Below are 23,329 nucleotides of genomic sequence, written 5' to 3'. Positions count from 1 at the left end.
CATCAGTTATCGCTCTTTATAATCCATCTATATACAATTATTAAGCTAGCAAAAAAAAACACAAGTCATGGTAAAAACCTAAACATCACTGTTACTAGAGCTAGTGTTCTCCTTCTCCTGCATCCCTCGTGTGTGTATAGCCAATGCTGCAAGCCTCTCGTCCCTCCAACTCCTCCTAGCTCCCAGCTGCTCCAATGGTATCCTCCTCTCCATCGCCTCACTCACCAGCCCAAGAATGTCTCCAGCCAGAGGCCTGGGCGACCCTTGACTCTCACACACGTTCACAATATTCTCCCCGTATTTCTGGCAGTAGTCTTGCATACCGGTGGCATTGAGGTGCATGGTTTCAAACGGTCCCATGAAAGAGTATCGCAATCCGAGGCCATGGGAGATGGCAGTGTCCACATCTTCAGGGGACACCACACCATCCTGTGTGTCCATGAGAGAGAAGATTCACACTTACTGAAGCATTACAAATGTGTTGAAACAGATAAGCTATATCAGGGATGTGCCCACACTGGTCGGTGGTGGTTGGTACTAAACCGCCTCCTAGGCCTATTTTATTATAAATGTGTTTGTTGAATTGAGTCCAAGGATTGAAATAGCCACCACTTCTGGGGACATCACTGGTACACGAACAGAACATTTAGTGGTACAAAACAACGTTGATTTAACAGCAAAGGCGTCACTTGTAAGTGTGCCCACCTCTACCAGCCTCCATGCCTCCATGATGAGGGCATATTGCAGCCTGTTGACAATGAAGCCATTGATCTCCTTCTTAGCCACAACTGGAGCCTGACCAATCCCCTTCAAGATCTCTACTGTTGTCGTGACGAAAGAGGGGTCGGTCCAGGAAGCTGGGATCACCTCCACCAGTGGAATATATTGGGGAGGGTTGATCTGAGGAGGAGGGGATTCATAAGTATGAAAATACCGAACAGATAAAATAATATATCGTGCAAAGTTAATAAGTTGCGTACACAAATTGGGCAATTTGAAAAGAGTTGCTTACAGTGTAGTTGTCTATTTTTAGAGTAAACCATAAGCTTTCTGAAATCTGTGCAATATCAATAAAATAATTCTAGCTCAACTGTATCCTCAACCAATATATAGCAAGAGTTGTACAGCTGCACTCACAGGATGGACGACGATGCACTGAGTCTTGTGTTTGAGGTCAGCTGTAAAGAGGGAGGGCATGATACAAGAGGTGGAGCTGGCGAGGATGACCCTGTCATCAGCCAGAGCATCCAACTGCTCAAACACCTTTCTCTTGAGATCAACATTCTCAGGCACACACTCCTGCAAGGTGGGCAACAGTGAATATTAATTATAGTAAATTAGCTGCATAACTACTATAGCAACCATCATTCAAGTAATGTACACGTACACACGTAGCTTGCAGGCTGCTGAGTGTTGTAACAGGCTTTTGGCATTTTTTGTTTCTTTGCTAGGGCACCAAATCGTCTAGGAGAGGTCGTTTCTCAACTGCAGGGACTGTCAGAGAGGGGAGGAGGGAGGAGGGGGTTTCTGGCCCGGGGATTACCTATTTTGGAGATTCCAAAGGAGGACTGTCTTCCATAATTTTTTCCACAATTGTCTCTCATTGTCCAGTTCAAGACATTCTTAAAAAGCTAGTTGGGCATAAACTTTTTACTTATGTTCCATCTACCTGAGCATGCGCAATGCTATAGCCTCCTTTACAAGGCCTCAACGAATACTGTGTACATTAACTATAATATATAGGTACCAGTAACAGGCATACATTAATTAGTTGCTTGTTAATCTGCTATAATTATACAAAACAAACTCTCACAGGTTGAAAATACCACCCTCGGTGTACATTGTGCATAGTCATTAAATTCACTAGATGCAACTCCCTATACTGTGTAAACACAGTGTCAATATTGTGACCATGCACCCCTCTTCCCTCACCGTGGTCAGTGGAGGCTGTGAGGTCCTGCTCCATTCGCAGCTTGATCTGTACACATGCACTGGATGATGTCCTCTTCCACTGTCCCACCACCCACCAGCCTCAGCACCGTCACATCCCTGCATGCATGCATGGAGGGGACATACAAATGAATGAGAGAGTATCAGTATGAACATGCATGCAGAAACTCAAGGTGTTCCGGCAAGGATCGTATGTCATACTAATACCAGTATAGGTTTTTGCGATCTCACAAAATTCCGGCTACCGTTAAAACCTGCTTTAATACATCTATCTCAGCAATATATAATTATATATACACCATGCCATTCTAAACTGGTCTCTATGTTCTATGGTCGCATGTAATTGTTAAATCTGAACTCACAAAACATTCTAGTAATACGGCACAATGCAGAGATACACAATACAAGCCATTTTTGTTGCTAAGAAACGACCATCACAATGTAAGGTATTCCGTGGTATTATAACTATATAGTTACTAATGATGCATATGGTCGTGAATATCTACTCTGCACATGATCACTGATCCAACAAGCACATGTTCACCCCTTTTCTAGCACACCTATAGTTTGCTAACAAGTCAATAGCTATGGCTGATAGACAAGATCCTGAACAAGAATACATATTTCGAAATATTCAACTCTTCAAGAATGATACCCTGGGTACTGGCTCTTACGGGGCAGTGTGTAAAGCCAAGTGTGACCAGCTACTCTGTGCTGCCAAGCTACTCTATCCAGTGCTCTTCCAAATGACTGTTCCAGATCTTGGCAAAGAACATAGACACCCGTTTAGAAGATTCGAAACAGAGTGTGCATTTCTGAGTCGTATCAACCATCCCAACATTGTACAGTACTTGGGGACCTATCGCGATCCCGACACAAATGCACCAGTTCTTCTCATGGAGCTCATGGACGAGAGTCTGACACACTTCCTGGAGTCATCACCTGGAGACATTCCCTACCACATTCAAGTCAACCTCTCCTATGACATAGCTCAAGCACTTGCCTTTCTCCACTCCAATGGGATCATCCATCGCGACCTCTCCAGCAACAATGTCCTACTGATTGCAGGCACTCGGGCCAAAGTCACTGATTTTGGAATGTCCAAATTCAGGGACATAAACGTTACCCGACTAGCCACAATGACCACATGCCCGGGAACACCAGCCTTCATGTCTCCCGAGGCACTAAACGAACCACCAGTGTACACAGAGAAACTAGACAACTTCTCATTTGGTGTGCTTCTAGTTCAGACCACAACTCAACTGTTTCCAAATCCAACAGATCGATTTGAGAGTATTCAAATTCCTGATCCACGAAATCCAGGTCGCACAATTGAAGCTAAAATAGCAATTCCAGAACTGGAGAGACGAGAAGCCCACATGAGCCTGATTGAGCCCACCCACCCTCTACTGCCGATTGCTCGTCACTGCCTCAAAAACAGAGATGTTGAACGACCATCTTCCCAACAGCTTTGCCAAACACTGGATGCTCTCAAGATGACACCACGGTATCAGGAAAGCTCCCAACAAGACCTGCACCAGATGCTCAGAGAGAAAGATGAACAACTACAAGCAAATCAACAGCTTATCACAGAAAAAGACACACAGCTACAAGCCAATCGAGAGACAATTACACAAAACAATGAACAGTTACACATTGAAAATGGTCAACTCACTACAAGACTAGACCAAGCAACACAAGAAAACCAAACACTTCAACAGGAGGCTGAAGCCAGGGAGAGACAGCTGAGGAAACTCAACCAAGAGTTGCAATCGAGTGAGGTGAACACTGCTGCCCTCCAACAAGCCATCGATCAACGAGACAGAAAAGTGACTCAACTGAGACAAACGTTGGCAAGCAAGAACGACAAAATTCACGATCTATCGACTCGAATACACCAAGTTGCACTACAAGATGCTCAAGCTACACCAATGAAACCTGTTACAATAGAGTCACTACCCGATGTACCTGTTGTTATGAGGTATGGATCATCATCATCAGCCGTGATTGGAGACAAGGCATACTTCAGTCCATACACAAGTATAACTATTTTTGAGTTCAGCAACAACCAGTGGCACGAGTTACCACCTTGCCCTAATGACCGCTTCACTATTGTCAGTGTTGATGGCGTGCTCACAACTGTGGGGGGACGGTCAGGCAGACAATGCTATAGTAACAAACTCTGCAGCTACATTAACAACAAATGGGTCAAACATTTCCCTCCCATGCCAACTAGACGGTGGGGACCTGGAGCTGTGTATGCTAACAACACGCTTGTAGTGACCGGGGGATATGGTGACTCAAAAACTTTAAATATAGTTGAGATATTAAACACCGCTAACAAACATTGGTCTATTGTTGCCTCACTACCTGTGCGAACCGATGACCTATCATCAACGATCTGTAGAGACGATGTGTACATACACCCACAAACTAGTGATGCTCAGGAGAAATATTCAGTGTACAAATGCTCATTAAGACAACTAACTCAGTTCCAGCCAATCTCAGCTATATGGGAGAAGATTGTCCCTTTGCCAGTTAGCCATTCCACCCTTGTTACCATCAATGGTCACCTGCTGGCAGTGGGTGGGCTGGACTCCAATAGAGATAACACCAAGGACATATATCAGTACGTAATGACATCATGGACTGTCATTAGTCAAATGTCAACACCTCGCTCATTATGCCACACTGCTGCCCTTCCTGGGAACAAACTGATGGTGGTGGGAGGAGATCGTACATACAGAAAATGTGAAGCATTTACTTTTGTACATAGTGCCTAATTTGTTTTTTTGTGTTTTATATCCTATGTACAAGATACTTATGTTGAAAGTTATCAGCATGACAACGTAAAAAATAAATTAGGCAAGCATTAAACTGTTCCTGCGTATAATAGTAATGTGGGATAGATTGAGGCGAGTCGTCATTAAAATTACCAGGTGCATGGCTAATTACTTCAATTGAACAAAAGTATACCCAATAAAATTTAAATAACTCTTGATCAGAGGCCGCTCTCAAATAGTAGCCTCCTTTGCCAGCAAATGGTAGCCGCTCTCAAATAGTAGCCTCAGTGAACTTTGACTCTAGCATTTCTGCACGTAATACTAGCAGCTAGCTATATTTACAAGCTTGTTAGTGCTTCACAAAGACTTTCTCATGGCAGAGTTCGAGTTTATGCAGGTGAAAATAACTTTTGATGACAAACTAAAGGTTGTTGAATTAGCTGGGGTTAAGACATAGATAGAAAAGGATAGAGATTAGAAAAACGACTGGGCCCCCCCCTGTGTAAAAGGTTGAAACACTCCGCATTATATTTTGCGCTCGCGAATATTTGTGTGGTTGATTGTTCTGTGGTTGTATTTCAACTGTTTCTAGCTCTCCTATCCACTAGCGATCACTCAGGGGCTGGGAGGTACTCTAGAGAAGTAAGTTTATACCACTGACTGTCTGTTTTCTTTACTCTGTTTTCAATTTTGTTGAGTTTAGCTTGAATTACTCTATGTCTCTTTCCCTGCTGTGAAGCAAAACAGCAAAGGACATTGCTTGACTTGGTTATTATGCTACACAGTCATGCTATATGTATTAGTTATTGCCCAGCACGAGTATAACATGCCAAATATTGCACGAGGGCGCCTGCAATAACTAAGTTGTTGCCCAATGACATTAAACTCTTCTGATTGGTCAAGTTTTTCCCTATAAATAAATTGACATGTGTTTTGAGTGAATTCATCAGTTTTGCTGAATTCCATAGTAGTTTTGCTTCCCACAACTAGTGCATAGAGAAGGAGCCTATCAATTGAAGTATTGCGTGGGAGGGCGGTACATAAGTTATAGTTGTGACACATACACGAGTGCCACATGGGATATATTGGCTCAGTAGTGACTTTAGGCCCGAGGGCCGCAGGCCTCGAGGGCAAAGGCACTACTGAGCCAATATATCCAATGTGCACACGAGTGAGCTGTGTAACAACTGCATTCCTTGTTGCATTCCTTTCGTGTACACATCACTCCTTTTATAGGACAACTAGTTTGCAACTACTTGTGGTCGGCTGTGGAATGCACCAGATGCATGAAAAACGTTTTCTGCCTACCACTGAATCTGTTAACAGTGTTATACTATAAAAGGGACCGTTTCAGGTTACTGGGTGGAGCGTGGGCTTTAGGTCACTTCAGCCATACTATGCCAGTATCTAGAGAGTGGCACAGTTCACCATTTGACCTGTGCCATATGGCAGATATTGGCACAGTGTTTCCTTTGATCTGCCCACTCAAAATGCAACAAGTCAACGAGTGGTGCAAGCTAATGCCTCTCGCTTGCTTTCGCTCAAAAACTATTAGATTACGTTATTGTTTTATCTATAACTGAGAAAAAAAACTTGTGTACATGTACCTATTGTTACCAGACTTGTGTACATGCAATTCTAAATGGTATCATTAATTGTTTTGTGGCTTACCGGTATACCAGAAAGAAGTAAGTTGATTCTGCCACTGGATTCTCTAACATGTGGGGATGAGCACGCATGCGCATTACATCCACAGGAATAGTTATTAGGGTGTGTTGCAAAGAGATCAAGTCACAAATGGCTACTATAGCTAGTTGCTTCTGACTCTTGTAGCTAACAAAAAGCTAGCGCTTTAGTGCAAGGCTAACTTATATGTTGAATAGAAAGTTTGTGCGAACAGATGATGCTATGAAAGATTCTGAAGAGACTGCAACCATGCTGCAACAGCCTTCAATGTGAGTCAAACTAGCCATAACTCGAGAAAGAAGCTTTAGTTTGCTAATCCACAAATCAAAATCCAAGAGAACGTGCTATAGAAGCTGTTAGTTTTCGTCGCATTGCAACCGTTGAGCATGCAGTTACAGCTGGAATACACACACACACACACAGTCAGTCAGCTTTACCGTATCCTTCGTGCGGCTACGCCTCGAGGCATAAAACGCAGATTTCATCCACTACATTTACACACAGTGCAATATATGGTTGCTATGGTAGTGATGCAGCATGCACCCCCCTTGTCACTCTCCAGCCCGATAACAATACCGAACTTGAACGCACCTGCTACAATATTGAGACAACATAATGTTTGAGTAGCTGTAAACGGAAGCCACACCCACTGCCTCTCTTACAACTAACCCACAGCACAAACAAGCCACAATCTCCCAACACATAACATTTCCCTGCAGGCACTCACCATGTCGGCCCTGATTGACTATGAGTGACCTCTCCACCACGCCCCTGTACAACGTCCACTGAGTCTTCGTACTGGATACCTTGGCCGGGAACTGACTCAGCACTTGTAATTTGAGCCTCTGCAGTGTGTAGGGTGTCATGATCTGCTTGGCCTGTCTCGCTTGCTCCTGGTAGTAGGCACTCGACTCGTCCACTCTCTGTGGAATGTGTGTGTGTGTGTGTGGGGATGTGGCTCAATCACATTTTTGGGAGCTAAAAAACACACTAAATTATGCGTCTTTTATATCCCGCTGCTACGTTGTTGCTAAGTGCAATGTGCAGCATAATGCACCAACCGCAAAGTCAAATGCACTAACTACAAACGCCCCTCTGGCATTAGACTGACATATTAAAATGAATAACATGCAGCTAGGAGACTGTTAATGTTCAGCACTGCTGGAATTTCTTTTTTACAACCATGCACGGTCCAAGGCCTAGGTTCATTTTGTGGAAGATTTTGTGTTCCTAGTCCTCGTGCATGATGCATGGCTTATATAAATCCTTTAATTCTGCTTCGCACTAAGCATCTAGAAGCGGCTCTTTTTGCTGAGGGCTTGAGCTGTGTTCCAGCAGTGTCGAGGCGAGCTTCTTTGGCTTGGTTGTGTCATATATAGATAGAGAAAAAAGGGGGATTGAAAACAGAAGCACCCTCGAAGTACAATCCGTATTTCTCTGCAGTTTAATCGAGGCTGTGTTCTACACAAATAATAAACTAGGTGTACACATGGTGCAAGGTCCTGCTCAGTCCATTTACTCTGACTTGTATCCAAAGGTCCTCTGTATAAACCATCGTAATCACAAGAATCCCTGGCCCACTTCTGATCTCACAAAGAGATTTTACTCTACAGCTACATTAACAACAAATGGGTCAAACACTTCCCCTCCCATGGTGGGGACCTGGAGCTGTGTATGCTAACAACACACTAACCTGGAGCTGTGTATGCTAACAACACACTAGTAGTGGCTGGGAGATTTTGTAATGCAACACGTTTAAATACAGTCGAGATATTAAACACTGCTAACAGGCAATGATCTATTGTTAGCTCACTACCTGTGCAGACTGCTAACTACTCTCTCAACTGCATGGTGGTGGGTGCATGGACATCATACAGGCAGAAAATGTGAAGTATTTACTTTTGTACAGTGCCTAATTTGTTCTATATATATTGTATTAGATCATGTTTGCCATAAATACTACAATTTGATTGGCTAAAGGAAGTGTTCTATTTCCAACTTAGAAAATCATGTACTTATTTATATGTACTTACTTAGAAAATCATGTAGCAAAGATTAGATTGGCTAAATACTCATGGTTGCTATATGATCTAAAATGCTTAGACATGCACTGTTTAGGAAGTTGCTACATGATTTAGAAGTCCTCAGGGCTAGTAGAACCCTCACTGCGTTCGGGATACTACAACCAGCCCTTTGGGCTTCTAAATATTCCTAAACAGTGTCTAACTATTATAATTATATCCTATAATTATGTATACATAATCAAAACTAAAAAACATTTGCAATGTGAACGTTGCTAGGATTGCCAGGAAAAAAAGCGTGAAAAAGCGAAGAAGCAAGAAATTCAGCTAGTGCATAACTCCAATCCGGTACAACGTCATTTACATGAATTGTACTGTTTCAATAAGTTATTTTTGTTTTGGTACTTTTCCTGGCCAATCCTTTCACATTGCAAGTAATAATCATAGTGATGTTAATGATATGTGCATTTTTTGGAGGCTATATAGTAATGTGTTTATGACCCTTACAGTGTTGAGCAAACACGCAATTAAGTGTTGGATGTGTGGGTGAAAGTACTTAAAGTTATTCACGACCAGCAGATAAAGATATGACTGTGCATTTACCCAACTAGCCTCGATTCCAGGCCGCGAAGAGAAAGGCGGCCTGTTATACTTTATATGCGCATGCGCGAAATAATTGACAACAATTTCATCATACAAATTGTAAAAAAACTGGACGAAGTTACAATACGTATGACAATATGGCAGCTTTCAGAGACACTAATCAAAGTAGAATAATTACGCTGCAGCAGTGTTGCTTCTTCTAGCTCTGTTTATCAAAGAGATAGTTCAAGAAAGCCTCCCAGATAGTAGAGCGCCAGCTAGGAAGAGTGGTTGACTCTTTAATACATCAGTAGATCTTGAGTGAATATTAAACTTCCTGAGTGTCGAGTTAAAAGCTTTCAGGAGTAATCATTAGCTTCTTTATCTTCAGCAATGACTTCCTGTCGAACATAAAGGCAAGATTTAGTAGCAGAAGGCTTGCCTGGTCCATATTACCACAGCCTCATCAGGGGACCCACAGGAACACACCATGCCTTTCTATAACATCTGTAGCCTTACTGTGTAGGGTGTCGTTAAATAGAGACTTGGCTTGATAAAATAAAGGGCGTAAGAACTCAGTCATCTTTGCACAATACTTCTATGTAAACGAAATCGAGGCTATTACCCAACCTGTATTTTGATTTTAAAATTCCTTATCAACAGTAGGCCACTCGACTGTACATTGACGTTGTAACGGATTAGAGTTATGCACTCGCCGAATTTCTTGTTTCTTTGCTTTTTCGCGCTTTTTTTTCTGGCAATCCTAGCAACGTTCACATTGCAAATGTTTTTAGTTTTAATTCCCTTTCTTTTTTCATTACAGTAGTACATTAATGATAAGATAAATGTGACGTTTATTAATTTGTCATCGTCCTGTAATCTTGTTGATGATAATACCGTATAGCGCGAAATTTTCGAGGCACTTATATTTCGTGGATTAGCCTCTAAAAGCCATTTCGTTGCACAATGTTCGCGGAATGACTGCTTACCGGAAGCCACGCCTTTAAATATTTGCATTATAGCAGGTAATTCTAATTAAAGAATAATTTTTGTAGACTTAATTTTCGTGTAGAATTCTAACCCACGAAATCAGCGAAAATTAAGCCCCTCGAAAATTTCGCGCTATACGGTATTATCATCAACAAGATTACAGGACGATGACAAATTAATAAACGTCACATTTATCTTATCATTAATGTACTACTGTAATACTGCGCTATACGGTATATAAGTGGTCGTTGGACAGAAGTATATTCCTCAATAATGAAAGTGAAATACCTAAGAGGAATATCAAGCAAGAAACAAGAGAAGTTCAAGAAGAGAAGACAGGACTGAAATAAACATTATTATTTTATTCTGTGGTAAAATGGCAGTCATGTTTATACTCCCAAGTGCAAAAGCATGGAGGCCTACGGTAGATCCAGTCAGAGCATAAGTCTAGCATAAATAGCATGAGAGAATGGAGAGCTGAGTTGAAGGAAGGAGGAGGTTTTGTGTTATCGATGTCAAAGCCACGCCCATCTCATAAGTTGCCATGTGCGTTGCTATGGATGTGCGTTGCTATGGCAGTCATTTAAAGATGGCGGAATTGCGTAGGTAAGAAAAGAAGGAGGAAATGCTTTTCAAGAATGTTACTTACTTACTAACTTACTTAGTCAGTCAGACGAAACGTGGTGAAATATGAAAAATTGTGCATAATACACACCCACACACCCACACACCTTATATATATATAGTGTGCAGAGGTTGTGCAGCTCAACATTACATTTATATCCTCCCACGTGACTGTGACTGGGCTCCTTTAGGATGGCCCTCACTATGCAGTGTAGGGTGTGGTCAGTGTAGTGGTGGTGTCTCAGGAGTAGGGGATGGTTGGTGGCCTTGCAAAGGTCTACCATCACATCCATCCTCTTGTTGAGCTCACCATGCACCTGTAGTGGAGAGGGGGTTCTCAGTATGTCATGGGATACAAAGACCTACAATGAACAGGTGTTAGGTGTGCAGATGAGTTCGTATTTTCAGACATAATTATTGGCAACAATATAGCTTTGTAACATACAAACCTGTCATTGTTAGCACATGACTCTTATCACTCCTTATATTGTTTACAGTTATAATAGGGTAAAAACCATTCACTTTTAAAATTAGTTGAACAAGTCACTAGCAGCTATATGGCCAAAAGACAAGACTGTGAACAAGAGTCCGTCAAGGGGGTGCTCAGTATGGGGGCACAAATACCTACAATGCAGATACACAATACATAATAAGAGCTAGTCATGTGTTAATGAAAACTAAGCCATTGCACTAACCTATTGACACCACCAACCTACAATGAACAGGTGTACTATAATTTAAAACAATAGGAGTCATGTGTTTAACAATGACAGTTTGTATGTTACAAAGCTATATTGTCATGTCAATACTCACTATTCATGAGAAATACAAACTCATTTGCAAATAATTATGGTAAAAACCATTCATCATTTAGAAAATTAGTTTGCTAACAAGTCACTAGCTATGGCTGAGAGACAAGACCGTGAACAAGAGTACATATTCAGAAATGTTCAACTCTTCAAGAATGATACCCTTGGTACTGGCTCCTACGGGGCAGTGTGTAAAGCCAAGTGTGACCAGCTACTCTGTGCTGCCAAGCTACTCTACCCAGTGCTCTTCCAAATGATTGTTCCAGATCCTGGTAAAGAACATAGACATCCATTTAGAAGATTCGAAAAAGAGTGTGCATTTCTGAAACGCATCAACCATCCCAATATTGTACAGTACTTAGGGACCTATCGTGATACCGACACAAATGCACCAGTTCTTCTCATGGAGCTCATGGACGAGAGTCTGACACACTTCCTGGAGTCATCACTCGGAGATATTCCCTACCATATCCAAATCGACCTCTCCTATGACATAGCTCAAGCACTTGCCTTTCTCCACTCCAATGGGATCATCCATCGTGACCTTTCTAGCAACAATGTCCTACTCATTGCAGGCACTCGAGCCAAAGTCACCGATTTCGGAATGTCCAAATTCAGGGACATAAACGTCACCCGACAAGCCACAATGACCACATGCCCGGGAACACCAGCCTTCATGTCTCCCGAGGCACTAAACGAACCACCAGTGTACACAGAGAAACTAGACAACTTCTCATTCGGTGTGCTTCTAGTTCAGACCACAACTCGACAATTTCCAAAGCCAACAGATCGATTTCAAATAAGAGAACTGTTTGATTTACGATTTCCGAACCAAGCAATTCGAGCCAACGTTCCAGTGCCAGAGATAGAGAGAAGACAAGCTCACATAAACCTGATTGAGCCCACCCACCCTCTACTGCCGATTGCTCGTAACTGCCTCAAAGACAGAGATGTTGAACGACCATCTTCCCAACAGCTCTGCCAAACACTGGATGCTCTCAAGAGGACACCACGGTACCAGGAAAGCTCCCAACAAGAAGACCTGCACCAGATGCTCATAGAGAAAAATATGAACAACTACAAGCAAATCAACAGATTATAACAGAAAAAAATGAGCAAATACAAATGAGCGAACAACAACTGCAAGAAAATCAACAGCTTATAACAGAAAAAGACACACAGCTACAAGCCAATCGAGAGACAATAACACAAAACAATGAACAGTTACAAACAAAGGACATTGAAAATGGTCAACTCACTACGAGACTAGGCCAAGCAACACAAGAAAACCAAACCCTCCAGCAAGACAAAGCAACACTTCAAAAGGAAGCTGGAGCCAGAGAGAGACAGCTGAGGAGACTCAACCAAGAGTTGCAATCAAGTGAGAAGAACACTGCTGCCCTCCAACAAGACAAAGCAACACTTCAAAAGGAAGCTGGAGCCAGAGAGAGACAGCTGAGGAGACTCAACCAAGAGTTGCAATCAAGTGAGGAGAACACTGCTGCCCTCCAACAAGCCATCGATCAACGAGACAGAGAAGTCACTGAACTGAGACAAGCTTTGGCAAGCAAGAACGAGGAATCTCACGATCTATTGACTCGAATGCACCAAGTCGCACTGCAAGATGAGCAACCTACACCAATGAAACCTGTTACAATCGAGTCACTACCTGATGCACCTGTTGATATTGGGTATGGATCATCATCAGGCGTGATTGGAGACAAGGCATACTTTAGACCTTACGGAAGTAACACTGTTTTTGAGTTCAGCAACAATCAATGGCACAAGTTACCACCTTGCCCTAACAGCTACTTCATTATTGTCAGTGTTGATGACATGCTCACAACTGTGGGGGGAGGGTCAGACACACAAGTCTATAGTAACAAACTCTACAGCTACATTAACAACAAATGGGCCGAACACTTCCCTCCTATGCCAACCAGACGGTGGAGTCCTGGAGCTGTGTACGCTAAAAACACACTTGTAGTGACTGGGGGATGGCGTGATTATAAGAATTTTAATACAGTCGAAGTATTAAACACTGCTAATATGCAATGGTCTATTGTTAGCTCACTACCTGTGCGAACCGACAATCCATCAACAACGAACTGTGGAGACTATGTGTACATACACCCACGAACTGAGGATGCTCAAGAGAAGTATTCAGTGTACAAATGCTCGTTAAGAAAACTAACTCAGTCCCAGCCAAGCTCAGCTATATGGGAGAAGATTTCCCCTTTGCCAGTTAGCAACTCCACTCTTATTACCATCAATGGCTACATGCTGGCAGTGGGTGGGGTGGACTCCAATAGAGATAACACTAAAGACATATATCAGTACAATATGGCATCATGGACTGTCATTAGTCAAATGTCAACACCTCGATTAGCATGCGTCACTGCTGCCCTCCCTGGGAACAAACTGATGGTAGTGGGAGGATTTGGTGCACCGACAAAATGTGAAATGTTTACTTTTAAGTAGTGTCTCAGTTCTTTTGTGTTATTGTAATATGCTGTAAAATACTTGACATTATGTTGAAAGTTATTACAGTATGTAATTACTTCAACTGAACGAGCAATACACTCAGTAAATAATTATATAGTTTGATAATAATTATAGCAGGTGAATTGATAACTGTCTGCTATACAATATTGAGGACAACACAATGTTTGAGGTGTCTTGAATCGGTGGAATGGACTACTTGACTTGGAATACTGGGATACTGGAATGACCTTTGACCATGTGGTAATGCATGGAGGTAAGTTTTGAATAGTCAAGAGGTATAGTGCTGAGTGTGCTATTGGCTTAGATAGCATCTTAGACACAATTGCTCACCGTTGCAGTTCCTCGACAGTGAAAATTGTTGCTGGAGATAATTGTTATAAATTCAGGTGAATTCATTTTTAACATTTTGATGTAGATACACAATTTAGAGATATAATTATGGTGAAGAGTTTCTGTAAGTTTTCATGGATGTATCTAGCCTCTATCCCAGGCCGCACTTCCTCTCCTCTGCAATGCATGGAAGACCTGTGAAAGAGGCTATAGGAGCTATTCTGATATCAACGATGAACCTGTCGAGTATGAATGTAAGTTGAACATAAGAGTTGAAACATATATAAGAGTGCATCGATGAGACTTATAGACCACAAATACCATCCTCTGCCCACATCCTGTTTTGGCAACTATTATTGTAATGAAAAGAGTGATCGATGGTGTCATGAGTTTATAAATGTTTATTATGTTATAGTTGTGACACATGCACAAGTGCCACATGGGATATATATTGGCTCAGTAGTGACGTACTTAGGCCCGAGGGAGGGATATATATTGGCTCAGTAGTGACTTAGGCCCGAGGGCCGCAGGCCTCGAGGGCAAAGGCACTACTGAGCCAATATATCCAATGTGCGCACAAGTGAGCTGTGTAACAACTGATTTGTTGTTGCATTCTTTTCCGTGTACACATCACTCCTTTTATAGGACAACTAGTTTGCAACTACTTGTGGTCGGCTGTGGAATGCACCAGACGCATGAAAAACGTTTTCTGCCTACCACTGTTCACAAAAGTCTCTGATCGAGTTTCTGAAAAGACAAACGTCTGGAAGATTGTCACCGAACCTGAAGAAACAAAATGCCTGGACAGTTGTAATTATATTATATTTCATATTCAATTTGCTTATAATAATAATAATCTTGTACTTTATGTTGTTGATGTTGCTAATAAATTATTGTATGGTTTGTGACAGTACTAGCCAGAGAGAGTTTTTTCAGCCACCAATGATTTTATAGTACAGTTCAACTATTATAATAGGTGATGCATGTATTGCGCATGCACAACAAGGTCAAAGGTCATTCCAGTATTCCAGCATGCAGTAGCCCATTCCACCGATTCAAGACACACCAATTTTTGAATCTCTGCACATCAAACCACACCCACTGCCTCTCTTATGACTAAACCACAACACAAACTAGCCACAATCTCCCCAACACACAACATTCCCCTGCAGGCACTCACCATGTCGGCCCTGATTAACCCTGATTGACCTCTCCACCACACCCCTGTACAATGCTCCGTACTGGACACCTTGGCCCGGAGCTGACTCAGCACTTGTGACTTGAGCCTCTGCAGTGTGAAGGGTGTCATGATCTGCTTGGCCTGTCTCACTTGCTCCTGGTAGTAGGCACTCGACTCGTCCACTCTCTGTGGAATGTGTGTGTGTGTAGGGGGGGCAGGGGCGGATCCAGGAAAAATGAAAGGGGGGGGCTAGTAGAAAGGGGCAAAGCCCCGTACGAGGGTGGCAGAGCCACCCAGGGGGTGGGTATGGGAGGGGGAGCATCCCCCTCCCGCCTCGCCGGAGGCGAAATTTTTTGCTTTTTACAATTTGCTCACATTTTTACCTTTGAACTGTCATATTAATAAGTGAATACTGAATATGAAAAAGTTAATACAAAAAACTCGTTCTGATCCACAAAAGGATGTATATACTGTAGATGTTACATCTACATTCATGCACTCTTGGTACATGAAAGAATCACAATGCCTACCCAGACTGCACTGAGAGTGAGAGGAGATAAGGCTGCTTCCTTGCAACTAGCTGAAAAAGTCTGAGATCCGCTCCATGTTGCAGCTCAACAGCATGCACAATAGCCTCCTTCACAAGGCCTAGGAAAAGAGGCCTGGGATATGATCGAGGCTACAAAACATTGCACAAGGAGCTGACTCAGCAACAGCAATAGTTGACATTCTAGCTAGCTAGCTACTAGCTAGTACAGTATAGTATGCATGTCCAGCTAGCTAGCCTACATCCTTTATACTCTTAGTAGCTAGACTTGGCTATTGTCTAGCATCTCTTAAGTCAGTGAGTCTACATGCAGATGCATAAGTAACAAGGTTGGTGGCAAAATTGTTGTAACCTCAGACTATAGCAATACATGGGTAGTTTTTCAAAAGGGGGGGGCTTCAGCCCCTCAAAATCACCCCTGGATCGGCCCCTGGGGGGGGGGTGTAACGTAGTATTCTTGACTATAGGAGAATTGAACAACTGTCTTTATCATAATTATGAAAGAACATGCACTCCTTGCAAACAAAACTGAACTCAAAACAGCAAAACTAGAACAAACAAAAACAATACACAGAATGCTGTAAGTGCATGTATAAGGATGCAATTGGAGGATGGACTCTCACTCAATTCAACTGTGGCACTCAAGTTAGAAGACTCTAGTTGGGGATACTATAGTTGGGAAGACAGCAGCTGGCTCAATGCACTATTTACAGTGAAGTCCCAAAATCTTTGTGAACTAAATTTAAGATGTACTTTGAATGAAGAATATGTGAAACAACTTTCAGAGATAGTCACAACATGCAAGCAGCTACAAGTCTTGAAAGTAATATTAAGGGATAATTCAGAAAGTTTCTTTCATGTTCTATCAGAAATCAAAGCCTGCGAGAACTCAGTGTCCAGACTACTGGTAAGATGGCAGTATTGTTGTTTCAAACACTCCCATCAACCTCCATCACCACTTTAGACTTATCAACGCCTTCCAACAGTGAAGGACTTGGAAATGAGGGATCTTTAGCCTTTAAACAGTACATTCGTGGAAGTAAAGTACTAACTGTTTTGAGAGTTGACCAGTTTCGTTTAACGGAAGAAGCATTTAAGGGAATTACTTTTACAAAGGACTCTCCTTTGAAAAAACTTAGTCTCAACAATAATTATGAAGTAAAGAAAGGTTGGACAGAACTTTTCAATGGTCTTTGTTCATCATGCACAGTGGCGTATCATGCACAGTGGCGTATACAATGGGGGGCTTTGGGGGCTTGAGCACCCCCCTGTCCTCCCAGACAACCATGAAATATCACTCAGTAGCTAGCTAGCTAACTGTGCAGCTCCAGAGATACGTGCAGCTCTATCTCATTGACTCAAGTCATGATCGACCACGCCCAATTGAGCATGCGCAATCAGTATTGCCATTCCAATGGTTATGTAATGCTAAATAGCTGATCAAGATCCTCTGCACTCTCCCAGTCACCTCTTGCTCCACTGAGAGATACTGAGAAGCAATGACTAACACCAGAATGACTGGACATCCCCATTGCAGTAATTGACCAGTTTGCTAGGATGTACCCCAGGAGAATAGTGCATGGAGATCCTACAAGATGACTGACTCATAATTATCACGCTATGAGATCCCATTTGAGTGTATTTAGCAGGGAACTATGAGCTATAGTACCGGTACTATAGATTGCTCTGGGCTACAAACTACAACATTATACATTGTATTGTCATTTACAAGAAGATCACATGTAATAACATAAAAATTACTGTAGCTAGATGCTTTATCTAGTAACATAGTAACAGAACTATAGAATGGAAGAGAGAAGCTCTAGAGGAGAATAGTAGGAGCTGCTCTTTTCTTGGACAGTGTGCTGTACTTTTTTGCTGCAAGGCTGCATGGGGGAGGAGCTGGATGTATGAAAGATGCGCCGCAATAAATGAGGGGGCGTAAAATCGCGTGCGCTATGCGCGCGGCCCCATTTTTTCTGTATTCTTGAGCACCCTCCTGCTTCAATTTCTAGAAACGCCCCTGATGCATCACCATACTAGACGTCAGTGATAATATATTGGATGAAGAGGAGTGTTGCACAGCTTTGAAATGTCTACTCATTAACAACAAAACACTGACTGTTCTAAAAATAAGTCGTCGAAGTAAGACAAATGACGATGTGGTTTGTTGTATTGCTGACACTCTGTCACAAAATTGCTCGCTGATGGAACTAACAATCAGCAAATACACATTAAGCATTCTGGGATGTACAAAACTATTTGAAAGCTTACAACATGAAAACACAACGTTAAACACGTTAGACTGTAGTGAAGCTTATTTACAAGAACTCGACACAAAAGATGAAGTCGCTAAATCTGTGTGTGAAATGCTAATACACAATCAAGGCCTTCAAAATCTAAATATTGCCGATAAATTGATTGAGGGTCATTTAAAAGAGTTTGCAATGGCATACATTCAGAGAAAACCTGTCTTAGATTTAACTGTTTGAAAATTGGAAGATGAGTTAGTGAAAGAGATCGAGGGACTTGAAACAGATACTGATACGGAGTACAACATCAAAAACAAACATAAACCACTGCTGTAGATTTAGAGACTGCTATCATTACAATGCCTCGGGCATACTTTGTTTTGCTCAGAGTATTATAATTAGTGTAATATAGAAGACGTTCAGCATAAATTTCCAAAATGTTTTTTTACATAATAACTCAGTAATGAATCACTAAGGCAACTAAGGCAACTATTCTACTATGCAGGTCAACTAAGAGGTGATGGGCCTATTATTTGTATGGATTAGTGAAGCGTTAAGTGTATTTATGAAAATTGAATCCATACAAAAAATCCTGCCCACGTCGTATGTTTTACTGAGGCTAATTGCTTGAGCTGCACCGCGCCTGTTGTACCTCCTCTGATGGCCAACAGAACTGCATTGTTTTGTTTTTTGCAGGGTTTTGCAGAATTCTTGCAACAAGCTAAACAGACACAGCAATGACTTCCATATATGGAAGTCAACTGCTGACTTATAATAATATTATAGTGTACATGTCCAGGTATATGTATAATGAAAGATGTCCTGTGAGCCTAAAGAGAGCATCAGCTTATTTATAATTATTCACAACATTTAATTAAGGTGGTGGATGGTACACCAGGTGGATGCAAGGCAAATATTGTTGTGATGTTGGTGTGTGCAGAACTGTTGGCATAGCTGTGTATTGACTGATCATTATCAGTTGTTTTTAGTACCATTTGGAGGTTTTTGCATTCTTCAAAATAATAACCAGACAGAAGATGGCAAAGCAAAGAAGTGAGAGGAGCATACCTTCAAGACATGCAAATTTTCAATGGTCATCCTGGTGTACAGCTTGACCTGTTAAACAAGTTTTGTACCTGTTTACATTATTTTTAAAGAAATCTCATCCAAGTGTAGATTAATTTATTAGCACGGTCATGTGTGACTGCTTTTAGCTAAGCTAATAGGCTGGAAATCAATGAAAGTAGGAGTGTAGCTTCCAGTAAATTACTCGTTACCAGATAAGTCTGAAATGTTGGTTACAATATAAGGCCTATAAGGGGCAAGGCATCTGTCTTCAAGCTTATCAATATCAGCCAATACCACTGTTTGGAGGGTGTCATTTATCAACTGTTCCGGTATATCATTGAAAAGAGCAACAGTTCTTACAAACGTATGAATATAAGCTGATGCTCTCTGGACATATTTCAATTCGTGAAATGATTATACACATACCAGGGTGTCTGTCATACAGGATTTTGAATTAGAGGGGATTTTGAAGAGTCACCAGAACATTAAAAAAAAAAAGTCAACAGTTATTTCAATACCCTACCGGCTATATGGATACTCAGTCGTATGACTGAGTGGATTGGAGCCAGAGGGGAATAATCATACATCCCTGTATGCTGCATATACATGTACATGTACACAAAATAATTATTAGTTGACTTCCATATATGGAAGTCATTGCAATGTCTGTTTAGCCCTGTTGCAAGGATTTTGCAAAACCCTGTACACGTATTGAGACATAAATTCTGCAATCCACAAACCCATTCATTAATTTATCGTCATCGATCTCCACTTATCCTATACAATAAACAAACATGCACACGCAGTGGTGGTCCCTTGATCGGTATATTGCTGCCATTAAATATTCGGCAGCTGGGAGCAAAGAGTAGTCTGCATAGAATGTTATAAGAGACCTTGGCTAAATGGTACACAATACAATCAGGCAGAATGCAGACTACTCACTACATACCTGTAACTTAAAGGTAGAGAAGCAGAGCTGTGCAGACCAGCAAGACCATGCAAGTAGAGAGGACCATGGCCGGCCAGTTTGTTTTGTCTACTTCTTGGTTTTGCACGCACTCTGGTGTGTGGTATCTATCTGATGGGGTTTCTCTTCTGCAGGACACAGGGAGGGTGGGGCTGGTAGCTGGGTAAAGGCAAACTCCTGGTAGAGGGTGATATAATTATAATTATGGTGGTATTATTAATTCTTTTATTGCCACACATCAGTTGTCGCTCTCTTTATAATCCATCTATAATTATTAAGCTAGCCAAAAAAACACAAGTCATGGTAAAAACCTAAACATCACTGTTACTAGAGCTAGTGTTCTCCTTCTCCTGCATCCCTCGTGTGTGTATAGCCAATGCCGCAAGTCTCTCATCCCTCCAACTCCTCCTAGCTCCCAGCAGCTCCAATGGTATCCTCCTCTCCATTACCTCACTCACCAGCCCAAGAGTGTCTCCAGCCAGAGGCCTGGGCGACCCTTGACTCTCACACACGTTCACTATATTCTCCCCGTATTTCTGACAGTAGTCTTGCATACCGGTGGCATTGAGGTGCATGGTTTCAAACGGTCCCATGAAAGAGTATCGCAATCCGAGGCCATGGGAGATGGCAGTGTCCACATCTTCAGGGGACACCACACCATCCTGTGTGTCCATGAGAGAGAAGATTCACACTTACTGAAGCAATACAAATGTGTTGAAACAGATAAGCTACATCAGGGATGTGCCCACACTGGTTGGTGGTGGTTGGTACTAAACCGCCTCCTAGGCCTATTTTATTATAATTATGTTGAATTGAGTTCAAGGGGATTGAAATAGCCACCACTTCTGGGGACATCACTGGTACACGAACAAAACATTTAGTGGTACAAAACAACGTTGATTTAACAGCAAAGGCGTCACTTGTAAGTGTGCCCACCTCTACCAGTCTCCATGCCTCCATGATGAGGGCATATTGCAGCCTGTTGACAATGAAGCCATTGATCTCCTTCTTAGCCACAACTGGAGCCTGACCAATCCCCTTCAAGATCTCTACTGTTGTCGTAACGATAGCGGGGTCGGTCCAGGAAGCTGGGATCACCTCCACCAGTGGAATATATTGGGGAGGGTTGATCTGAGGAGGAGGGGATTCATAAGTATGAAAATAACAATTATCAGAACAGATAAAATATATCATGCAAAGTTAATGAGTTGCATACACAAATTGGGCAATTTGAAAAGAGTCACTTACAGTGTAGTTTGTCTATTTAGAGTAGACCATAAGCTTTCCGAAATCTGTGCAATATCAATAAAATAATTCTAGCTCAACTGTATCCTCAACCAATATAATTATAGTCAAGAGTTGTACAGCTGCACTCACAGGATGGGCGACGATGCACTGAGTCTTGTGTTTGAGGTCAGCTGTAAAGAGGGAGGGCATGATACAAGAGGTGGAGCTGGCAAGGATGACCTCGTCATCAGCCAGAGCATCCAACTGCTCAAACACCTTTTTCTTGAGATCAACATTCTCAGGCACACACTCCTGCAAGGTGGGCACAGTCAACTAGCTGCATAACTACTATAGCAACCATTAAGCAATGGCTTGTACACGTACACACGTAGCTTGCAGGTTGCTGAGTGTTGTAACAGGCTTTTAGCGTTTTAGCTGAAATTTTGTGCTATACCATAACCAATTAAGTATTGCAGGATTACGTAACGTATAGTGTGTATATTTCAAGGGTATATATAGGGTATAATTATGTTCGCGGTTTTCGCTGATCAAGCATGTACCGCAAACATTTATACCCACGAATTTAATATCGCATGCATGCTGCAGAAAGGCTGCTATTCCGCGAAAATTAAATCTGCGAAAACCTTTCTAACGGTCAATCTGCGAAAGTTTATACCCTCGAAATAATTATATCTGCTATACAGTATACCATAATCGTTCTAATTATAGAACCAGTAAAATTTTTTTCTAGAAACAATGTACGAACAAAATTGATCTTATAATTATTATGGTAGTATAATGGCATTTTAAAAGAGAGCGTCCTAACCGAGGCTGGTTCTATAATTAGAATGTTTATACCCGCTTACGGTATAAACATGCACTCCAGACAGTCAGAGTACCGTATAGCGGGTATATTTCGAGGGTATAAATTTTCGCGGATGTGCCTTTAGAAAAGTTTTCACGGATTTAATTTTCGTGGAATAGCGCCTTTTTTGCAGCATGCATGCATGAATATTAAATTCGCGGTTATAAATGTTCGCGGTTCATGCCTAATCCGTGAAAACCACGAACATTTATACCCTCGAAATATACCCTCTATACGGTATAGTACGTGTAGACAGCTCTCTCTCACCTGCACATAGATCGCTCCCTCCATTGCCTCACTCAAATTACTAGACACAGAGACACTCTTAAGTAGCTCCTCTCCAGTTTGTCCTGCCCTCAGTAGCCCCTCCCCCTCCAGCTGGACCAGCTGTTTTCCAATGGACACTAGCGCTCCCTGTAACTGCTCATCACTGATGTCGTAAAGGATGACAGTGTAACCACCTCGTACAAACAACTGCAAACAAGAAGCAATAGCTAGCAATTGATTGGAGGCACTGGTAACATGCAAGCACACGTACATAAAAATAGACAAAATACTTTATTGCAAATAAATAATCGTGAGCAGTTAAAATTAAGTCAGGGAGACTCAGTGTTTAGGCAGAGCTTAGTATAGTATTACAATGGGTCCACTTACACAGCTACCTGCTACAATATTGCACATCTAAATACACTGACTCACTGAAGCCCAGCACCTTCCAATGAGGCCACTGCAGAGAGGTAAGAGGTAAGAGGCTGATCAGTATAAGTGCAACATACCTCCCAATGACAGTGACCTTGCCTGCATCAGTCCGTGCCTTCTTCACTGCAGGAGACTCAGCCATTTAATATTATTTTTTCTAACCGTTATGAAATCTGGGTAAAGATCGTCGGTAGAACTAACACATTACTGTTACGGTTAGACCGTTGTTGCAGCGTTACATTAG

At 41.9% G+C, this 23,329-nt stretch overlaps 4 protein-coding genes across 5 annotated transcripts; 3 read left to right on the top strand and 1 right to left on the bottom strand.

Moving 5' to 3' along the window:
* Window positions 1-11: 11 nt before the first annotated feature.
* Window positions 12-23,293, bottom strand: LOC135350495 (lambda-crystallin-like). 2 transcript variants are annotated; one of them, XM_064549300.1, is made up of 6 exons: window positions 23,163-23,293; window positions 23,086-23,113; window positions 22,654-22,860; window positions 1,138-1,299; window positions 706-900; window positions 12-429 (listed from the first exon to the last, which is right to left on the bottom strand). In XM_064549300.1, exons 1-6 carry the CDS (start codon window positions 23,225-23,227, stop codon window positions 79-81), a joined length of 1,008 nt encoding a protein of 335 aa, XP_064405370.1. In that variant the 5' UTR covers window positions 23,228-23,293; the 3' UTR covers window positions 12-78. The 2 variants fall into 2 exon arrangements, with proteins under 2 accessions (XP_064405370.1, XP_064405369.1); XM_064549299.1 differs by lacking the exons at window positions 12-429; window positions 706-900; window positions 1,138-1,299 and adding exons at window positions 20,533-20,956; window positions 21,231-21,425; window positions 21,672-21,833.
* On the top strand, window positions 2,475-4,776 carry LOC135350481 (STE20/SPS1-related proline-alanine-rich protein kinase-like). Its single transcript, XM_064549286.1, has one exon. It carries the CDS (start codon window positions 2,538-2,540, stop codon window positions 4,731-4,733), a length of 2,196 nt encoding a protein of 731 aa, XP_064405356.1. The 5' UTR covers window positions 2,475-2,537; the 3' UTR covers window positions 4,734-4,776.
* Window positions 2,502-13,994, top strand: LOC135350496 (uncharacterized). Its single transcript, XM_064549301.1, has 2 exons — window positions 2,502-2,527; window positions 11,531-13,994. Exon 2 carries the CDS (start codon window positions 11,540-11,542, stop codon window positions 12,545-12,547), a length of 1,008 nt encoding a protein of 335 aa, XP_064405371.1. The 5' UTR covers window positions 2,502-2,527; window positions 11,531-11,539; the 3' UTR covers window positions 12,548-13,994.
* Window positions 12,571-13,994, top strand: LOC135350488 (uncharacterized). Its single transcript, XM_064549292.1, has one exon. The coding sequence runs from the start codon at window positions 12,571-12,573 to the stop codon at window positions 13,924-13,926; it is 1,356 nt and encodes a 451-aa protein (XP_064405362.1). The 3' UTR covers window positions 13,927-13,994.
* Window positions 23,294-23,329: the final 36 nt, after the last annotated feature.

This window comes from Halichondria panicea, chromosome 16 (genome assembly GCF_963675165.1).
Source record: "Halichondria panicea chromosome 16, odHalPani1.1, whole genome shotgun sequence".
In the NCBI taxonomy this organism is placed as follows: domain Eukaryota; kingdom Metazoa; phylum Porifera; class Demospongiae; order Suberitida; family Halichondriidae; genus Halichondria; species Halichondria panicea.
Note: the sequence above shows the minus strand (reverse complement) of the source record. Positions and strands in the feature narration are given on the sequence as shown.